The sequence below is a fragment of the Sceloporus occidentalis genome, unplaced genomic scaffold (genome assembly GCF_023333645.1).
Source record: "Sceloporus occidentalis isolate IW3139 unplaced genomic scaffold, rSceOcc1.0.p SCAF_1, whole genome shotgun sequence".
NCBI lineage: Eukaryota > Metazoa > Chordata > Lepidosauria > Squamata > Phrynosomatidae > Sceloporus > Sceloporus occidentalis.
This window is the reverse complement of record NW_028316981.1, coordinates 218449868-218464723: the sequence shown is the minus strand read 5'-3', so window position 1 is coordinate 218464723 and position 14856 is coordinate 218449868. Positions and strand designations below refer to the sequence as shown.

The following is a 14856-nucleotide window of genomic DNA, read 5'->3' as shown; positions in this document are numbered from 1 at the left end:
GAAGGGAAAAAAACTTGTAAAAACTAATATGTTACTGTTGTAACCCGCCTGGATTCCTTGTGATTGGGCGGGCTATAAATAAATCATTATTATTATTATTATTATTATTATTAATATAAACTGGTAGTATTAAGTATCCAGCTATGGTTTTCTTGGCAGCATACAAACACAAGTAAAACTACTGTATATATTTGTCTGTAAGTTGAGAAATTTATGGCCAAAAATTGACCCCAAAATCCCAAATTGACTTATGTACTGGTCAGTATGGTAATGTGATAGCAGCTTTTTCAGATACCCCCATGCAGTTAGCAGAGTAGTTTATTTTTCTCTTGCACCAAGCAGAGAGAGTCCTGGGTGATTGATTGCTTTTAAACAAACTGTTTAAAAGAGTCCCTCTCCCAGCCACTGTCTGGGGAAGGAAGGATAAAATGAAAGCTGAAATGCTGAAGCAAAAAGATTCAATTAGAGTCTCTCTTGCTGCACACACACACACACACACACACACACACAGAGAGAGAGAGAGAGAGAGAGAGAGAGAGAGAGACTGAAGGAGCCTCCAAGTTTTACCCTTGACTTATACAGTTGGCCCTTCTTATACACAGATTTTTTATACACGGATTTAAAGCATACACAGTTTGAAAATGTTCCAAAAAAGTATAAATTTACCTTGATTTTCCATTTTTTATAAGGGACACCATTTTGCTATGTCATTATATGTAATGGGACTTGAGCATACACGGATTTTGTTATACACGGGGGATCTTGGAACCAAACCCCAGCATATCACAAGGGTCCACTGTACACAGGTCATGGCAAAAACCTGCCCTCGACTTATATATGAGGTCGACTTATAGCTGAGTATATATGGTAAATCGTATTTTAATCCTGACCAGAGAAACACATTAAAACCATTAGATTTTGCTACACACTGACTCACCACTCAATAAGTGACTCAATATGTCTCCTCTCCTCTACTCCAACCGGATGTCCACCTTTCTCTGACAACAGCCCCATCAAAAAGTATTAAATATGTAACAGCAAACATAGGAATTTGTAACAAAATTTGAAAGCTTGCTTTTAAGGTGTTGCCTTTTTGTCAGTTTGGACTGGTGACTTATGGACTGGTGAGCATTTCACAATGGTCTACCCTCTACATCAATATCATTTTTGCTAACTCAAAATGTTACATTTCCTCATTTTTTTTATCTTATATTTTATTTTTATTGAAAACATTTTATGCCACCATTCACTGAAATCAATTCAGGAGTTGTTTACAACATTTAAATAAAATGGTGGCAACAATGACAATTAAGTCCCCATCCTATAAGACAGGAGAGTTTAGGCACAGGACAGTTGTTTTTTTTGAAACATGAAGCGCCAGGGGAAAAGCCTGGTGAAAATGGCCCCCAGTTCCCCAAAAGGCATTTTGAAGCAAAGAAATAAAAAATTGTCAAAGCAAGTGCAGTAAAGAGATGGGACCCTTCAAGGTCTCCAGGGAGGGGTGTGTGTTATGTAGCCCTCTAACCTTTCACAGTTGACCATCCCTGCTATAAGCACCAGGTATCATTTTACGATCATCACTGGTCAAATCCTGCCCAAATAATAATAATAATAATTATTATTATTATTATTATTTATTTATTTATTTATTTATTTATTTATACCCCGCTCTTCAGCCAAGGCTTACAGAGTGGCTTAAAATTTGTTAATTAGACATTTCCCTGCCCTCAAGCTTACAGTCTAAAAAATACCAGGAAGAACAATTTACTTACTTTAACGTCTCAGCAAGAAAAAAGCTTTGCTGTACATCATCAAAAGTAGGTGCAGAGGAGTAGACATCTTTGACCCCTGAAAATCCACCACTCACTCGACAATACTTGTCAATGGCCTATGTAAGAATAGAAAAAAAACGATGAATGCTCTACCAAGGATATTTTCACATTAAGTATAATCACAAACTGAAGGAGGCAGCAGGAAAAACAAAAGACCCAACCAACATGTGCATTTAAGTGGGAAAAAAGGTTAACAATTTGGGGATTGTATACTGAAAGAATGTTTTCTTTTCAAAGGCTGCAATCGCATTGCAGAAATAATCCAGTCAGACACCAGTTTAACTGCCATGGCCCAATGCTATGAAATCCTGGGAATTGTAGTTTATTGTGGCACGAGAGCTCTCTGAGAAAGAAAGCTAAATGTCTCACAAAACTACAGTCCCCAGAATTCCATCACACTGGGTTATTTCTGCAGTGTGGATGCAGCCAAAGAAGTATTGAAAAATGCTGTATTCTTGCTCCACAGTGTCCTCATAACCCTCCTTGTACTGTAACAGGGAGTCTTTTGTGGAGGCCACTTACATGATTTAGAATCTTGGAATATCTTTTACATTATGGAGAATCTCCAAAGCATATGGACGCTCTCTGCCTTCCACATACAGGTGTCACTGTATGCAGTAACAAGAGTGAACCAAATGGAAGTAAAATGGCTTGGAGACACCTCACTTACATATAGAGCGAATACACTTAAAATGCCTTCACACTTCTCTATTTCAATGTCCACTTTACAGCTCAATATATTATTTTGAGAACATGTCTTTGAAAGATTAATTTTTAATAATGTAATTTTCTCATGCAAATAAAGCTTTTATAGCCATCTGATATTAGAGATCTTTTGTTGTTGTTGTTAACCGCCTTCAAGTTGGTCCTGACTCATGGTGACTCCATAGGTGAGACATCTTCAAGACTGACTGTCATCCACTGCTCTGCTAAGGTCCTGCAAATTCACACCCATGATCTCCTTAATAGAGTCCATCCATCCAGCATGTGGTCTTCCTCTCTTTCTGCTTCCTCCACCTTTCCTAGAATTATTGTCTTTTCCAGTGAGTCATGTCTTCTCATGACGTGGCTGAACCTCAATTTTATCATCTTGGCTTCTAGGGAGATTTCAGGTTTGATCTCTTCAATGACTCATTTGTTCCTTTTTGGCTGTCCATGGCATCCTCAGCACTCTTCTCCAGCACCACATTTCAATTGAATTGATTTCCCTCTTATCCACTTTCCTCACTGTCCAGCCCCCACATCCGAACATGGTTAATAGGGAATACAATGGCGTCTTTGGTTCTAAATTTAGTACTCAGTTGTGAATCTTTACTCTTTAGGATTTTCTCTAGTTCCTTCATAGCTGCCCTCCCCATTCCCAGTCTTCTTCTGATCTCCTGACTGCAGTCTCCATTGTGATCAATATTTGATCCAAGGTAGGGTACAAGGTATCATGGTACAAACCACAAACTACATCTTTAGTTAGAACAAAATCTTCAAAGCTTTATTCCTCATATTACTGCCTGTCAGATGTGTAATTAAATATTGAGAAACACAACGTTCATCATATTTCTCTTGCAAACAATAACCACTATCACGAAATAACGTTCATGCAAAAAAGCAATTAATAGTTACCTGTGCTGCTTCCCATCCCCATTGCCTGTATTTTGGATCATGTGTGAATCGCCACATATACCAGTAAGTCTCAATCACCTCTGGTCTTAAAATGTAATATTTTTCATTCTGTCGCACTGCTACTGCTTCCACACCACCATCAAATTTGAAAGCTTCAGGACCTAGTTTTAATGCTGAAAAGAAAGGGGGAAATGGATTTTTTTCTGTAACATGGAATTTATGTAATTTGAATATCAAATGGATATAGAAATTTCTATTGTATGGAATTTTTGTATCAAATACACGGATTGATGTTTTTAATTTTCACAATTATTCTTCTGCTACCTGCACTTGTGACAGTATTGTATTATACTAGACCGTTGTAGCCTAAAACAAACTGAAAGAATTATGAATGTACACAAATTCTACAATAATAGTAGAAGATTTTTACATGTGACAAGGTCCCTGTAGTAAGAATACATAACAATGGAGAAAGAACTTGCAGTCCCAGAAATTTTTCTACCCTCAACCTATCTTGGCATCATAATAAATGTTTATGCGTTACCTCTAGCCCCTTCTCTCAAAACAGTTGCCCTATGGGGATATCGCTGTCACGCGTAAAACAGTAAGTACATTTCTCCTTTCCATACCTTTCTCCATATGAACAGTTCCACTTCCCATGTGTAAATGCCATGGAAACATGCTGCCAGATATTTTTATGTTATGTTTTTTTTAAAACATATATTTTTATATTCATTCACACAACACATGCACCCATGCATTTCCAGCACAAGCTGCATGTCACCCTTTTCAATAAAGGAGAAAATGTATGGCTGGCATTATGTTAGCAATGTACAATGGTACAAGACCAACTTCTAAAAATAATAATTCATTCTATTAGTCATTGCAGAGGTTGGAATTCTTTACCAACCCTGTGCAATGACCTAAATCCCCCACAAACCCACCTCTCGACTGTGGCAGCCTCTCATCCAAGGCCACTGAGAAGCATCTGGCTATGTCTCTATAATCAAATGCAGAATATCATCTGTTGAGATCTCTGGGTCCAAAAGTCCTCCAGAGGGCTCAACGGATGATGCCATTTTTCTGCTCCTGGCTATGTCCCTAATGGGGATTTTTAATACCCCTTTTAAGGGTCACGAATGGAGTCTGATAGTAGAGTGAATTCAGAAGTTTATTTAACAATACAACAATGGGTGAACTCTGGCTTCACAGCAAAGAGTTCCATCTCAAACAAACTATTAAATCATCTATACAGAAACTTGCAGTGGCAGCAAGTTAACATCAAAAGACTATGACATACAAACAAACTCATTAATAAGGAGAAAGCAGTTTCCAAGCTGTGCACGTCACATTTGTTCTTTTTATCTTATTTTAATGTTCTAATTATTATTATATCAACAGAATATCTCAAGATGTTTTAGAAAATGGCTTGAAATGTTGTGTACCTCTTTAACTTAACTAGAAATCATTAAGAACTTACAACACTTTCTATGTCTAAGCAAACTGTTTTCTTTGATCTAAAGCTGGCTTGTATAGGCCTTGTGGTCTCTTTCTGTCCTTTCCTCTTCCTCAGTGCCCTTTGCTGTCCACTGCATGTGTAACACACGAGGTGATATGTGTAATTCCACATGCAGAACTTTTACACTCAATATACAATGCAGGATCTCAGCGACAAACTTAACTGTCAACCATACTTGCTCTCTTTTTTGCGTGTGTTTCACAACACAAACATATGCCTTCTTTCCTCATACCACTATTGTTTCATAGTGGCATGGGTCCAGCCCCATGACTAGTAGAGAAGCTTATCCAAGAAACTACTATATACACATCACAAAACACATACACACACACACACACTCCTTTCTTTTACCTAAACAAATGGTGACAAGGTTGATTAACACACAACTCTAAATGAAGGTCACTTTCTGTCTTTGCAACAATTGCAAATCTTAAAAATAATATGATTAGTAGTGGAGCTCTGTGAAATCCACACTCCAATACCTGGACAGGGAGGAAAAACTGCCTAACGCCTGTGGAGCAGCCAACAATGTGGTGGTGCACTTTGTAGTAGTAACATGTTTGTTCCATGTTTGAAAATTCATGTGACATCATGAAGGGATAAAAGAAATGTGATGAAAAAAGGAGATAAGATGTAGCAAAATAGGATCACCCCAGCCACTTCTATAGCATCACTAGCCATTCCCCCGATGGAAAGAATCAAATCAACTGGAGTGTGGGAATAAGCCACACCAATTTGTTGTGCAACGAAAGGAAATTTCACAGAACACAAGTCTAATTAGTTAAGGCAATTTAATGTGAATTTACATGGTACAAATAAAAAAATCCGTAGTGTGACCCTTTGAGAGTATAACACTGTGTGAATCTACCCTACATCACAGATCAAGAGGATGAGTTTGAGAGAATAATAATATTTTTCCCTTTCCCGCCTCTCCTCAAGGCTTGAGGCAGAGTACATGTTACAATTAAACACAATTAAAAACACATAAACCCACAGTTAAAATACAACACTATAAAATCATTAAAATACACTCATAAGAATGCATATACAATTAAAAAGTCATAAATTAAAATTGACTCGTCAGGCCTTCCAGAAGAGATGTGCCTTCAACGATGTTTTAAAAGCAGTCAGTGTTTTCAACTGTCAAATTTCATCTGGCAGGTCATTCCACAGTCTAGGGATGACAGATGAAAAAGTCCTTTAGGAAACGGTTGCCAGTCTCACCCTGGCTGGTGAGACATTTCCTAAAAGACCTGACTGTACAGCAGATTAAGGAAAGTGGGCGAGGGGGGGCAGTTGCCTTGGTCCTCAAAAGCACCATCACGTTGACCAGGAGACCTGTCCGGAAAACAGATCACATTGAGTGTATCTACCTGACTCTAAAGGCTAAGGACAGTCTGGGGATTCTGTTAGCATACCGTCCACTCCGTTGTCTAATAGACTCCCTGGCTGAGCTGTCACAGCTGGTCTCGGAGCTGGTGTTGGAGTCTCCCAGGCTTCTTGTTCTGGGGGACCTCAAAATCGCCTTTGAGACTGGTTTCCATGACCACCATGGGCCTGTCCCAATTAGTCTCAAGTACAACACACTGTGCTGGTAATACACTCAATGTGGTCTTTAGTATGGATCAGGAATATCCTTGGACGGAGGTAATTCAAACCTCCGCCCTGACATGGACAGAGTATTTTCTGGTCAAGGGGGACTGAAGGCCAATACCCATATCCCCCTCAGGGGTGGAGGACCTATTAGAATGGTCCGCCCTCGAAGGCTGATGGAACCCAAAAGGTTCCAGGAGGTGCTAAAGGGTTTTATGGTTGGGAATGATGGCGATTCTGTCGAAGCCTTGGTTGATACCTGGAATAATGATCTTACCAGGGCCATAGACATTATTGCTCCCGAGTGCCCTTTCCAGCCTGCTTCTAATAAGACACCATGGTACACTCAAGATCTTCGGAAAATGAAGCGGGCCTTGCAACGACTAGAGTGCTACTGCCGGAAACATCACCGCTTACGTGACAAGACATGCCATAAGGTTCTTATTGATTCCTATGGAGTGGCAATCAATGCAGCAAAGAACTCGTTCTATGCTGCTTGTATTGCATCAGCAGAATCTCGTCCAGCAGAGATGTTCAGGGTGGTTAAAGAGTTAACCCAGCGGTCTCCCACCCTCAACCCTCTTTTAGAACCAATCAAAGCCTGCTGTGATACATTCAACAACTTTTTTGCTGATAAAATCTCTCAAATAATGGTCAATCTTGATGCCGGTATTACAACAGAAACTATAAGAGAGGTGTCCAGCGACTCCGTGGACTATGTTAGACTGGATCATTTTGAGCATGTAAATACCAATGAAGTGGACAAGCTTCTTTGATGTGTAAAGAAGACAACATGCCCCCTTGATCCTTGCCCATCTTGGTTGACCGCTCAGGGAGGGGATGCACTAACAGCATTACTTCAATCTATAATCAACACATCCCTCAGGGAGGGGAAATTTCCATCTAAGCTCAAACAAGTGGTAGTTAAACCACTCTTGAAAAAACCCTCCCTAGATCCCCTGATAAGAAACAATTATAGGCCGGTCTCCTTATTACCATTCTTGGGCAAGGTGATCGAGAGGGCAGCTGCCTTCCAACTCCAGGCTGTTTTGGATGAAGCTGATTATCTAGACCCATTTCAAACCGGCTTCAGGGTGGGATATGGAGTTGAGATTGCCATTGTCGCCTTGGTCGATGATCTCTGTCTGGGCATCGACAGGGGGAAGTGACCCTGCTGGTGCTCTTGGACATCTCAGCGGCATTTGATACCATACCATGGTATCCTTCTGGAATGCCTGAGGGAGTTAGGTATCGGGGGCACTGCATTCCAGTGGCTCCATTCCTACCTCTCAGGCAGATTACAGATGGTGATGCTATTCTTGTAAAAGAGAGCTGACATCTGGCGTCCCTCAGGGCGCCATTCTGTCTCCTATGCTGTTTAACATTTACACAAAGCCGCTGTGGTGTGGTATTATCAGTATGCTGATGACACCCAAATTTACTTCTCTATGTCTCCGACTGCTGCAGTGACCAAGGATAGCACCTCTCCTCTAAATGCCTGTCTTGAGTCGGTAATGGGCTGGATGAGGGAAAACAAACTCCAGCTGAATCCAGAGAAAACGGAGGTGCTTGTGATAAGTACCCCTGATCCAGGGATGGAGATTTGCCAACCAGTCCTGGACGGGGTCACACTTCCCCTAAAGGATGAAGTTCGCAGTTTGGGAGTGCTCCTGGACTCGTCTCTACAGTTGTCATCTTAGGTGGAGGTGATGGCCAGGAGTGCTTGGTACCAACTTTGGTTGATACTCCAACTGTGCCACTACCTGGCCCAGAGGGACCTTGAAGCTTTGGTACATGCACTGGTAACCTCTTGTTTAGATTTCTGTAATGCACTCTACATGGGGCTACCTTTGTACCAAGTTTGGAAGCTTCAATTGATCCAAAACACTACAGCCAGGCTGGTCACAGGAACATCAAGATCAGACCATATTACTCCAATATTAAAATCTCTTCATTGGCTGCTGATCAGCTTCTGGGCGCAATACAAAGTGTTGGTCATTACCTTTAAAGCCCTACATGGCTTGGGCCCAAGTTACTTCTCCCTACACAATCCGCCCCACACTCTCAGAACATCAGGGAAGAAATTATTGGAATATATGAAAACTAGACTAAGTACAACTTCCCATAAAGCATTTACAGCCACGGCTCCTAAACTATGGAACAACTTACCGAAAAAGATCCGTCTTATTACCACCTTAGAAGCCTTTAAGAAGTCACTTAATACGGATCTCTTCTGGCTGGCCTATCCATCTGACTTTCTATAGCTGATCTCAAAGAACACTCCCACTTCTGACTGATATAGCATGGAAAATAAATGACAATTTGGTCATTTTAGTGATTGGTAGTACTTTTGTTGTTTGTTCTATTGATTGTATTTTTAGATAATACTGTATCTTGTATTTTATTGTTGATTTTGTTCTCTGTTGTAATCCCGCCTCAATCTGCAGGGAGAGGTGGGAAATGCAAATAAAATTTATTATTATTATTGATTTTAAGAAATTACATTTTAAGAAATTAAATAAATTTATCCCACAAAATATTTTATATTGAAGTATTTTTTAAAAACTAGTTTAAATTAAAGTAAGATTGTGATACAAATAAGTTAAATATCATATTCCATCAGTAAAAAAAAATTGCCCATCTTTGTCATGCTGAATTAAACCTGTTTTTCTAAAAAGAAATCGGGGCAAAACCATATGGTATTTAAGGTCAAGAAAAGTATTACCATCTGAAAAGTCATTTCTCAGCAAATTAGCTACTAGGAAATACTAACATTACCCAGAGTGATGTTGTATAACGTAAGAAATTAATATGAGATACGTATTATCGTCCAGATCAGAGGTAGGCAGCTGCACTGGGGCAGGGTCATTTTTCATCTCCTTCTCCCAAGACTGGAAGCAGCAGGATATTATTTCCAGTTCCAGTTAATTTTCTGGCTTTGGGGATTGTTGTGGGGCTATGGGGCGGGGTGACCACAATATAAAAAAAAAAAAATCTGGATGCTTCATGGGCAGCAAAAAGAGGGATTGGGATCCACATGCTGCCTGCATTTTCCTCACTCTGTGATAGACTGTGTAATTAATATTCAAATTATCAGTCAAAGAACATGAACAATATCTTCTTGCATTTAGTAAAAACTCATCCTTCTAGCAAGTTACACACAACTGCAGGGCAATGATGCATATATTTGCACAATAAAGGCCCACTGTATTTAATAAGGCTTAATTTGTCTCGTTTCTAGTACTTCTGGACACTTCTTATAAATTTATTCTATGCATGATTACCATGGAGCACATCTCACTTTGTTCACTGAGACCTACTTACAAATAACATTCATGATTGTTACCTTAGCCTTTGTAATTAGTGTGTGCAAAAAGAAAATTAAGCAGAAATCTTGTGTTTAAGAAAATATATCTCAGCAGAGCAAAAGGAAAATTATCCATTTATCTAAACGTTTTGGTGTATGCTCCCAAAAAATTTTAAGGCACCATTTAGTTGCAAAACCACTGTGTTATAGTTCTTTACAAGTATGCAAGATTATACAGTGCGTCCTTGGCATCTGCTGGGGTTTGGCTCCAGCAGACCCCCCCCCCCCCGATACCAAAATTCACGGTTGCTCAAGTCCCACTAAATATAATGGATAGCAAAATGGTGTCCCTTATATAAAGTAGCAAATTCAAGGTTTGATCATTGGAATTTATATATTTTTAAAAATATTTTAAAGCCTTGGATGCTTGAATCCGTGGATAAAAAAATCTGTGGATATGGACACCCAACTGTATATTAATAATAAAATATACTAATTTAAAAATGGGAAAAATTAATTCAAAATTATCTACATATGGCAGGGATGGGGGGAGTTCACAGTGGTATCAAATCAAGCCAGTCTAGTTAAAATGAACTACATGACTCACGAAGCTCACTAGTGGATGAGTTGTGCATACATGTTTTCTATATGCCTCTTGCAAATATCCCTGTGAGCCTATTCTCTGCAAAGATAGGGGAAAGCTCTCTAGGAAAACACTTCCTCAGAACTAAAAGTCCTCTTCCAAGTCCACTTCCAGAACAGATGGATGGAGCTGATCGGGACCAGTTTCCATTAGTTACTGAAGCAATTATCTGAAAAGTGCACCATCTTTCCTGAGGCCATCTCCTATGTACCATGCATCTTTACTGGCATTCAACACAGCTAATGCCCCGTACAGACCGGCAGTTTGCACTTGCCCCTACGTGGACTAGGGTTTGGCATCTACACGGCCGAGAACCCTAGTCTGCTGCCTGGGCGTCATCATGGTGCACGTTCGTTTACACGGGGCATACCATAATGCAAGGGTGGCGCAGTGCCGAAATTGTGCTGGCCAAAAGGGGTGCCATCATGGCGCACAAGTGTCATGAGGGCACCCCTTCAAGGAAACTGCTTATAGCAGCTTCTTTTTGCTCCTGAGAGGGAGCGGACCATTGCCACGGTGTGCAGTTGCCAAGGCAACAATCTGGGGCAAAAAAGGGGCAGTGTCTCGCCGCCCCCCTCCTGCCCACCTGTCAAGCCCCTAAGTTTTTTAGCATTCACAACATTTGTTTTTATTCTTCCCTCTGACAAGAGCCAAGAATCTTTTTCATGATTTTCCACCACTTGCAGATTTACAAAACAATCCATAAAGAACTGCCAGAAATCCCCTCATTTGGAAGCTGATTTAGGCCGCAGCTCAAACCCACCGGAGGTTTCAGAAAGACAACAGCGAGTCTCCTAGAATCTAGATTTTGCTGCTTATATCATTATTATTATTATTAACCTTTATTTATGAAGCGCTGTAAATTTACACAGCGCTGTACATGGAATCTTTTTAGTTAGACGGTTCCCTGCCCTCAGGCTTACAATCTAAAAAGACATGACACAGAAGGAGAAGGGAGTGGTGACGGGAAAGGGTAAGAGTAAAAGAAATTAGCTCTAAAATATTTCACAGTATTTAAGGATATCTGATCTATAACGTTTACTTTCTTACTGAGTGAAAAATTTGAAGATAACAGTAAAAAACTCTTTACTATTCTGGCTTCCATTTTTACAAAGCTTATTTATGACTACTAGAAACCTATGGTCCTTTTGTGCACTTTGTCTGTCTCTTAAAGGCTGACTGCATCTTCTGGCAGGCCTGTCCAATTTTAAATTATGACTTAATTGTACAGTATATGTACTTTATGAATGTATTTTAATGATTTTATAGTGTTGTATTTTAACTGTGGATTTGGTGTGTTTTTAATTGTGTTTTGTATTTTAATATGTTGTACACCGTCTTGAGCTTTGAGGACAGGCAAGAAATAAATCATCATCATCCCCATCATCAGGTTTAAATCAATCAATCATCATCATAATCAAAATTAGGTTTAAGTCAACCATCACACTCTCAATTCAAATCCAAATACCTGACTAATGGGGTCATAACATGTACTTCATCAAGTCTGTATCATCTCCCTTTTTAATTTCACATAGGTCTGCTTTATGTCAGCCTTTTTACAACCTGCAAGACTAATATGGAACGGGGGAAATACACAGACAACCTAAACAGGCAAGAATACTTACTTGTCCTGTCATATGATTCATGACATGTATGTGCAATCTCTGCTCCAAGTTGTAGATAATACCCAGCCTTATCATCTCGAGAACCATCTGCTCCAAGTGCAAACATTCCTCCTGCAAAGCATGTGAGATGACCCATCTTTCTCTCAAGGTGCCCATTCTTCCACTCTCCAATAAAGGTTAGTCCTCCATTGGACTTTCTGATAAGATGTTTCTCTATGGCCTGAAGGAAGAAATCAATATTCTTCAGTTGCCTGGAATGGTAAAAATATTTCATACTTGGAATGGTAACAAGATCCCATATATTAAGTGCATTTTTAAGCCTTACATTGATTTTAAAAAATAAAATATTTCCCAAGATTTTTGTTTCCTCTGAAATAGATTGACATATTAATATGATTAGATAAGAACAACAAATTTACAGAAGGGAGTCCTAGAATAGGATCGGAGGTAAATAGATGCTCTGCTTCTTCTCTCTCTGCCAAAGAGGCTGGTGGTGAAGAAAAGGAAGGCTTATAGCTGGTGCTCTTGTCACATATGAAGGAACTAAACTATCTTATCTCCTTGATCCTTCCTCCCACAGTGTGGAAGCAGTTATAGATCAGGAAATCACATTTTCTTTCTTTTTCTCCCTTTCCTTCCCAGAGGCAGAATTATCACTTGTATCACATGATATAAGTGAGCCTTCGGAAGAGTTTGAGTGTGTGTAGAATGATTCAGGATGCAGTTTTATATAGTGAACATATGGTCATCTATGAAACCAAGATATTCTGTCTCTCAGTCCATCAGTTTGTTCATTATTTCTTTCAGCCCTGAACTCACTAAGAATAGTGTTTGGGGGCATATTTATGTCTGGAGGCCAGAGCTTAAGCTTCTGTTATATTTTAGCAGCTCAACCAGTGGAATCCAAAGAGACTTGCTTATGCTTCCTAGAAATTGTTTCCATTTCATCACCAAGTTCATGTGAAAATGGCCATCTGTTTTGTGTACTGGTTGGCAAAACTACTGTATTTCTGTACATCTGCCTATTTTGAGCTTTAATCATTAATCCAATATTGTCAGCTGATTGCCTACCATTTAACTGTGGTCAAGTGTGTCATAAAATCAAATATTCCACACTTGTTTGATGGCCATTTATTTTTTCAATTTCATTATGTTATTTGGGAAATGGATACTCTGCAACTCCAATAATTCCAAGGATGATAGCCAAGGGTGAACAATGGTAGAGCAAAAATCCAAGAACATTTGGACAGTCATTTGAGGAAGAACTATGCCCTAGAACAAAAGGCCCACTACAAAACTGAAAAAGAAAGTCCCTGGCTGTTATTCTTTGACCACATTTATATTTTGCTCACAAAATTTTAGTCAACTGACTCTCCTTTTTATATGAAAAATCTGTAACTTGGGAGGACATTTTCTAGGTGCATGTCAAAATCTCTGGAAACGAGCCAGCATCATACAGAGGTGAAAGCACTCTGCCAGTGCTTTAAAAAAATAATAGTAGGAATAGTCATACAAGGAAGCAGACCATAAAAGGAAGCAGGGTCTGGTAAAAACTGATTTCTGCCCAACTCCAAATGCTAATCCTTGCAAATAATATTGCTGGAACTGTATGATTCAATCACAGTAAAGGCTTTACAATATCTGTGGGTAAATTCAGAGGTTTGGGGGCAGTTTTCAGCCTCTAGGACAGCCATTCCCAAACTTTTTGGGCTACCGCCCCCTTTCCTTTCCAGCAATAACCCAAATGCCTCTCACCTAAGGTGGTAATGGACTGGAAGAGGAAAAACAGACTAAAACTGACTCCAGATAAGACGGAGGTACTCGTTGTTGGGCTCCCTAATCCGGATATGGAGATGTGTCAACCGGTCCTGGATGGAGTCACATTTCCCCTAAAGGACTGTGTTTGCAGCTTGGGAGTGCTCCTGGATCCGTCCCTTCAAATGTCAACTCAGACGTGACAGCCAGGAGTGCTTGTTATCAGCTTTGGATGATATGCCAGCTGCGACCGTTCCTGGAGCCAAGAGACCTAAAAATTGTAGTACATGCGCTGGTAATGCGCTCTACATTGGGCTACCCTTGTGTCTAGTTTGGAAACTTCAACTAGTCCAAAATATGGCAGCCAGATTAGTCACCAGGTAATCTAGAGGTGACCATATAACACCGATTTTAAAATCTCTTCACTGTCTGCCTATTAGTTTCTGGCACAGCACAAGGTGTTTGTGATGACCTTTAAAGCCCTTAATGGGCTTTAACTTACTACAGCCAACAAAGACCAGGCAAGGCTATGGTTACCCAGAGGACCTTTTCATCTGCTACCCCCAAATTGTGGAATTACCTGCCGGAGGAGATCCAACATATTACTAATCTTAACAGCTTTAAAAAGGCAGTCTTTTCTGACCGGCCTTTCCTGAATGACTGACCCAGCTGCCCCCACTAATATGGATTGATATGGACCAATGTGAACTGTCTTAATGATTGCCCCATGGTGTCCTGTTCTTGCTGCTACTGTTTTAATGATCTTAACTGTATATTATTATAGTCCTTGTTGTATTGTGGGCTTGTTTCAAGGAAGATGGGGATATTGGGATTTATTTTATTGTGTTATGGTTTTTATTGATGTAAGCTGCCTCTATCTTATTGAAGAGGTGGGACAGAAATAACAACAACAATAATAATATCTTGATACAGTATTAGGTATACCATTTGTACAGCAGCTAGTG

The 14856-nt window shown here is 39.8% G+C and overlaps 1 protein-coding gene across 1 annotated transcript in view; it reads right to left on the bottom strand.

The window, feature by feature from the left end:
* Nucleotides 1–14856, bottom strand: part of LOC149323468 (mannosyl-oligosaccharide 1,2-alpha-mannosidase IB) — a 72652-nt gene that overhangs the window by 3487 nt on the left and 54309 nt on the right. Inside the window, exons 10-12 of the mRNA XM_089488973.1 lie at nucleotides 12137–12356; nucleotides 3450–3622; nucleotides 1773–1888 (exon numbers count right to left, since the gene is read on the bottom strand). Of these exons, the coding sequence (XP_089345099.1) occupies nucleotides 1773–1888; nucleotides 3450–3622; nucleotides 12137–12356 (509 nt within the window). The remainder of the gene's footprint in view (nucleotides 1–1772; nucleotides 1889–3449; nucleotides 3623–12136; nucleotides 12357–14856) is intronic.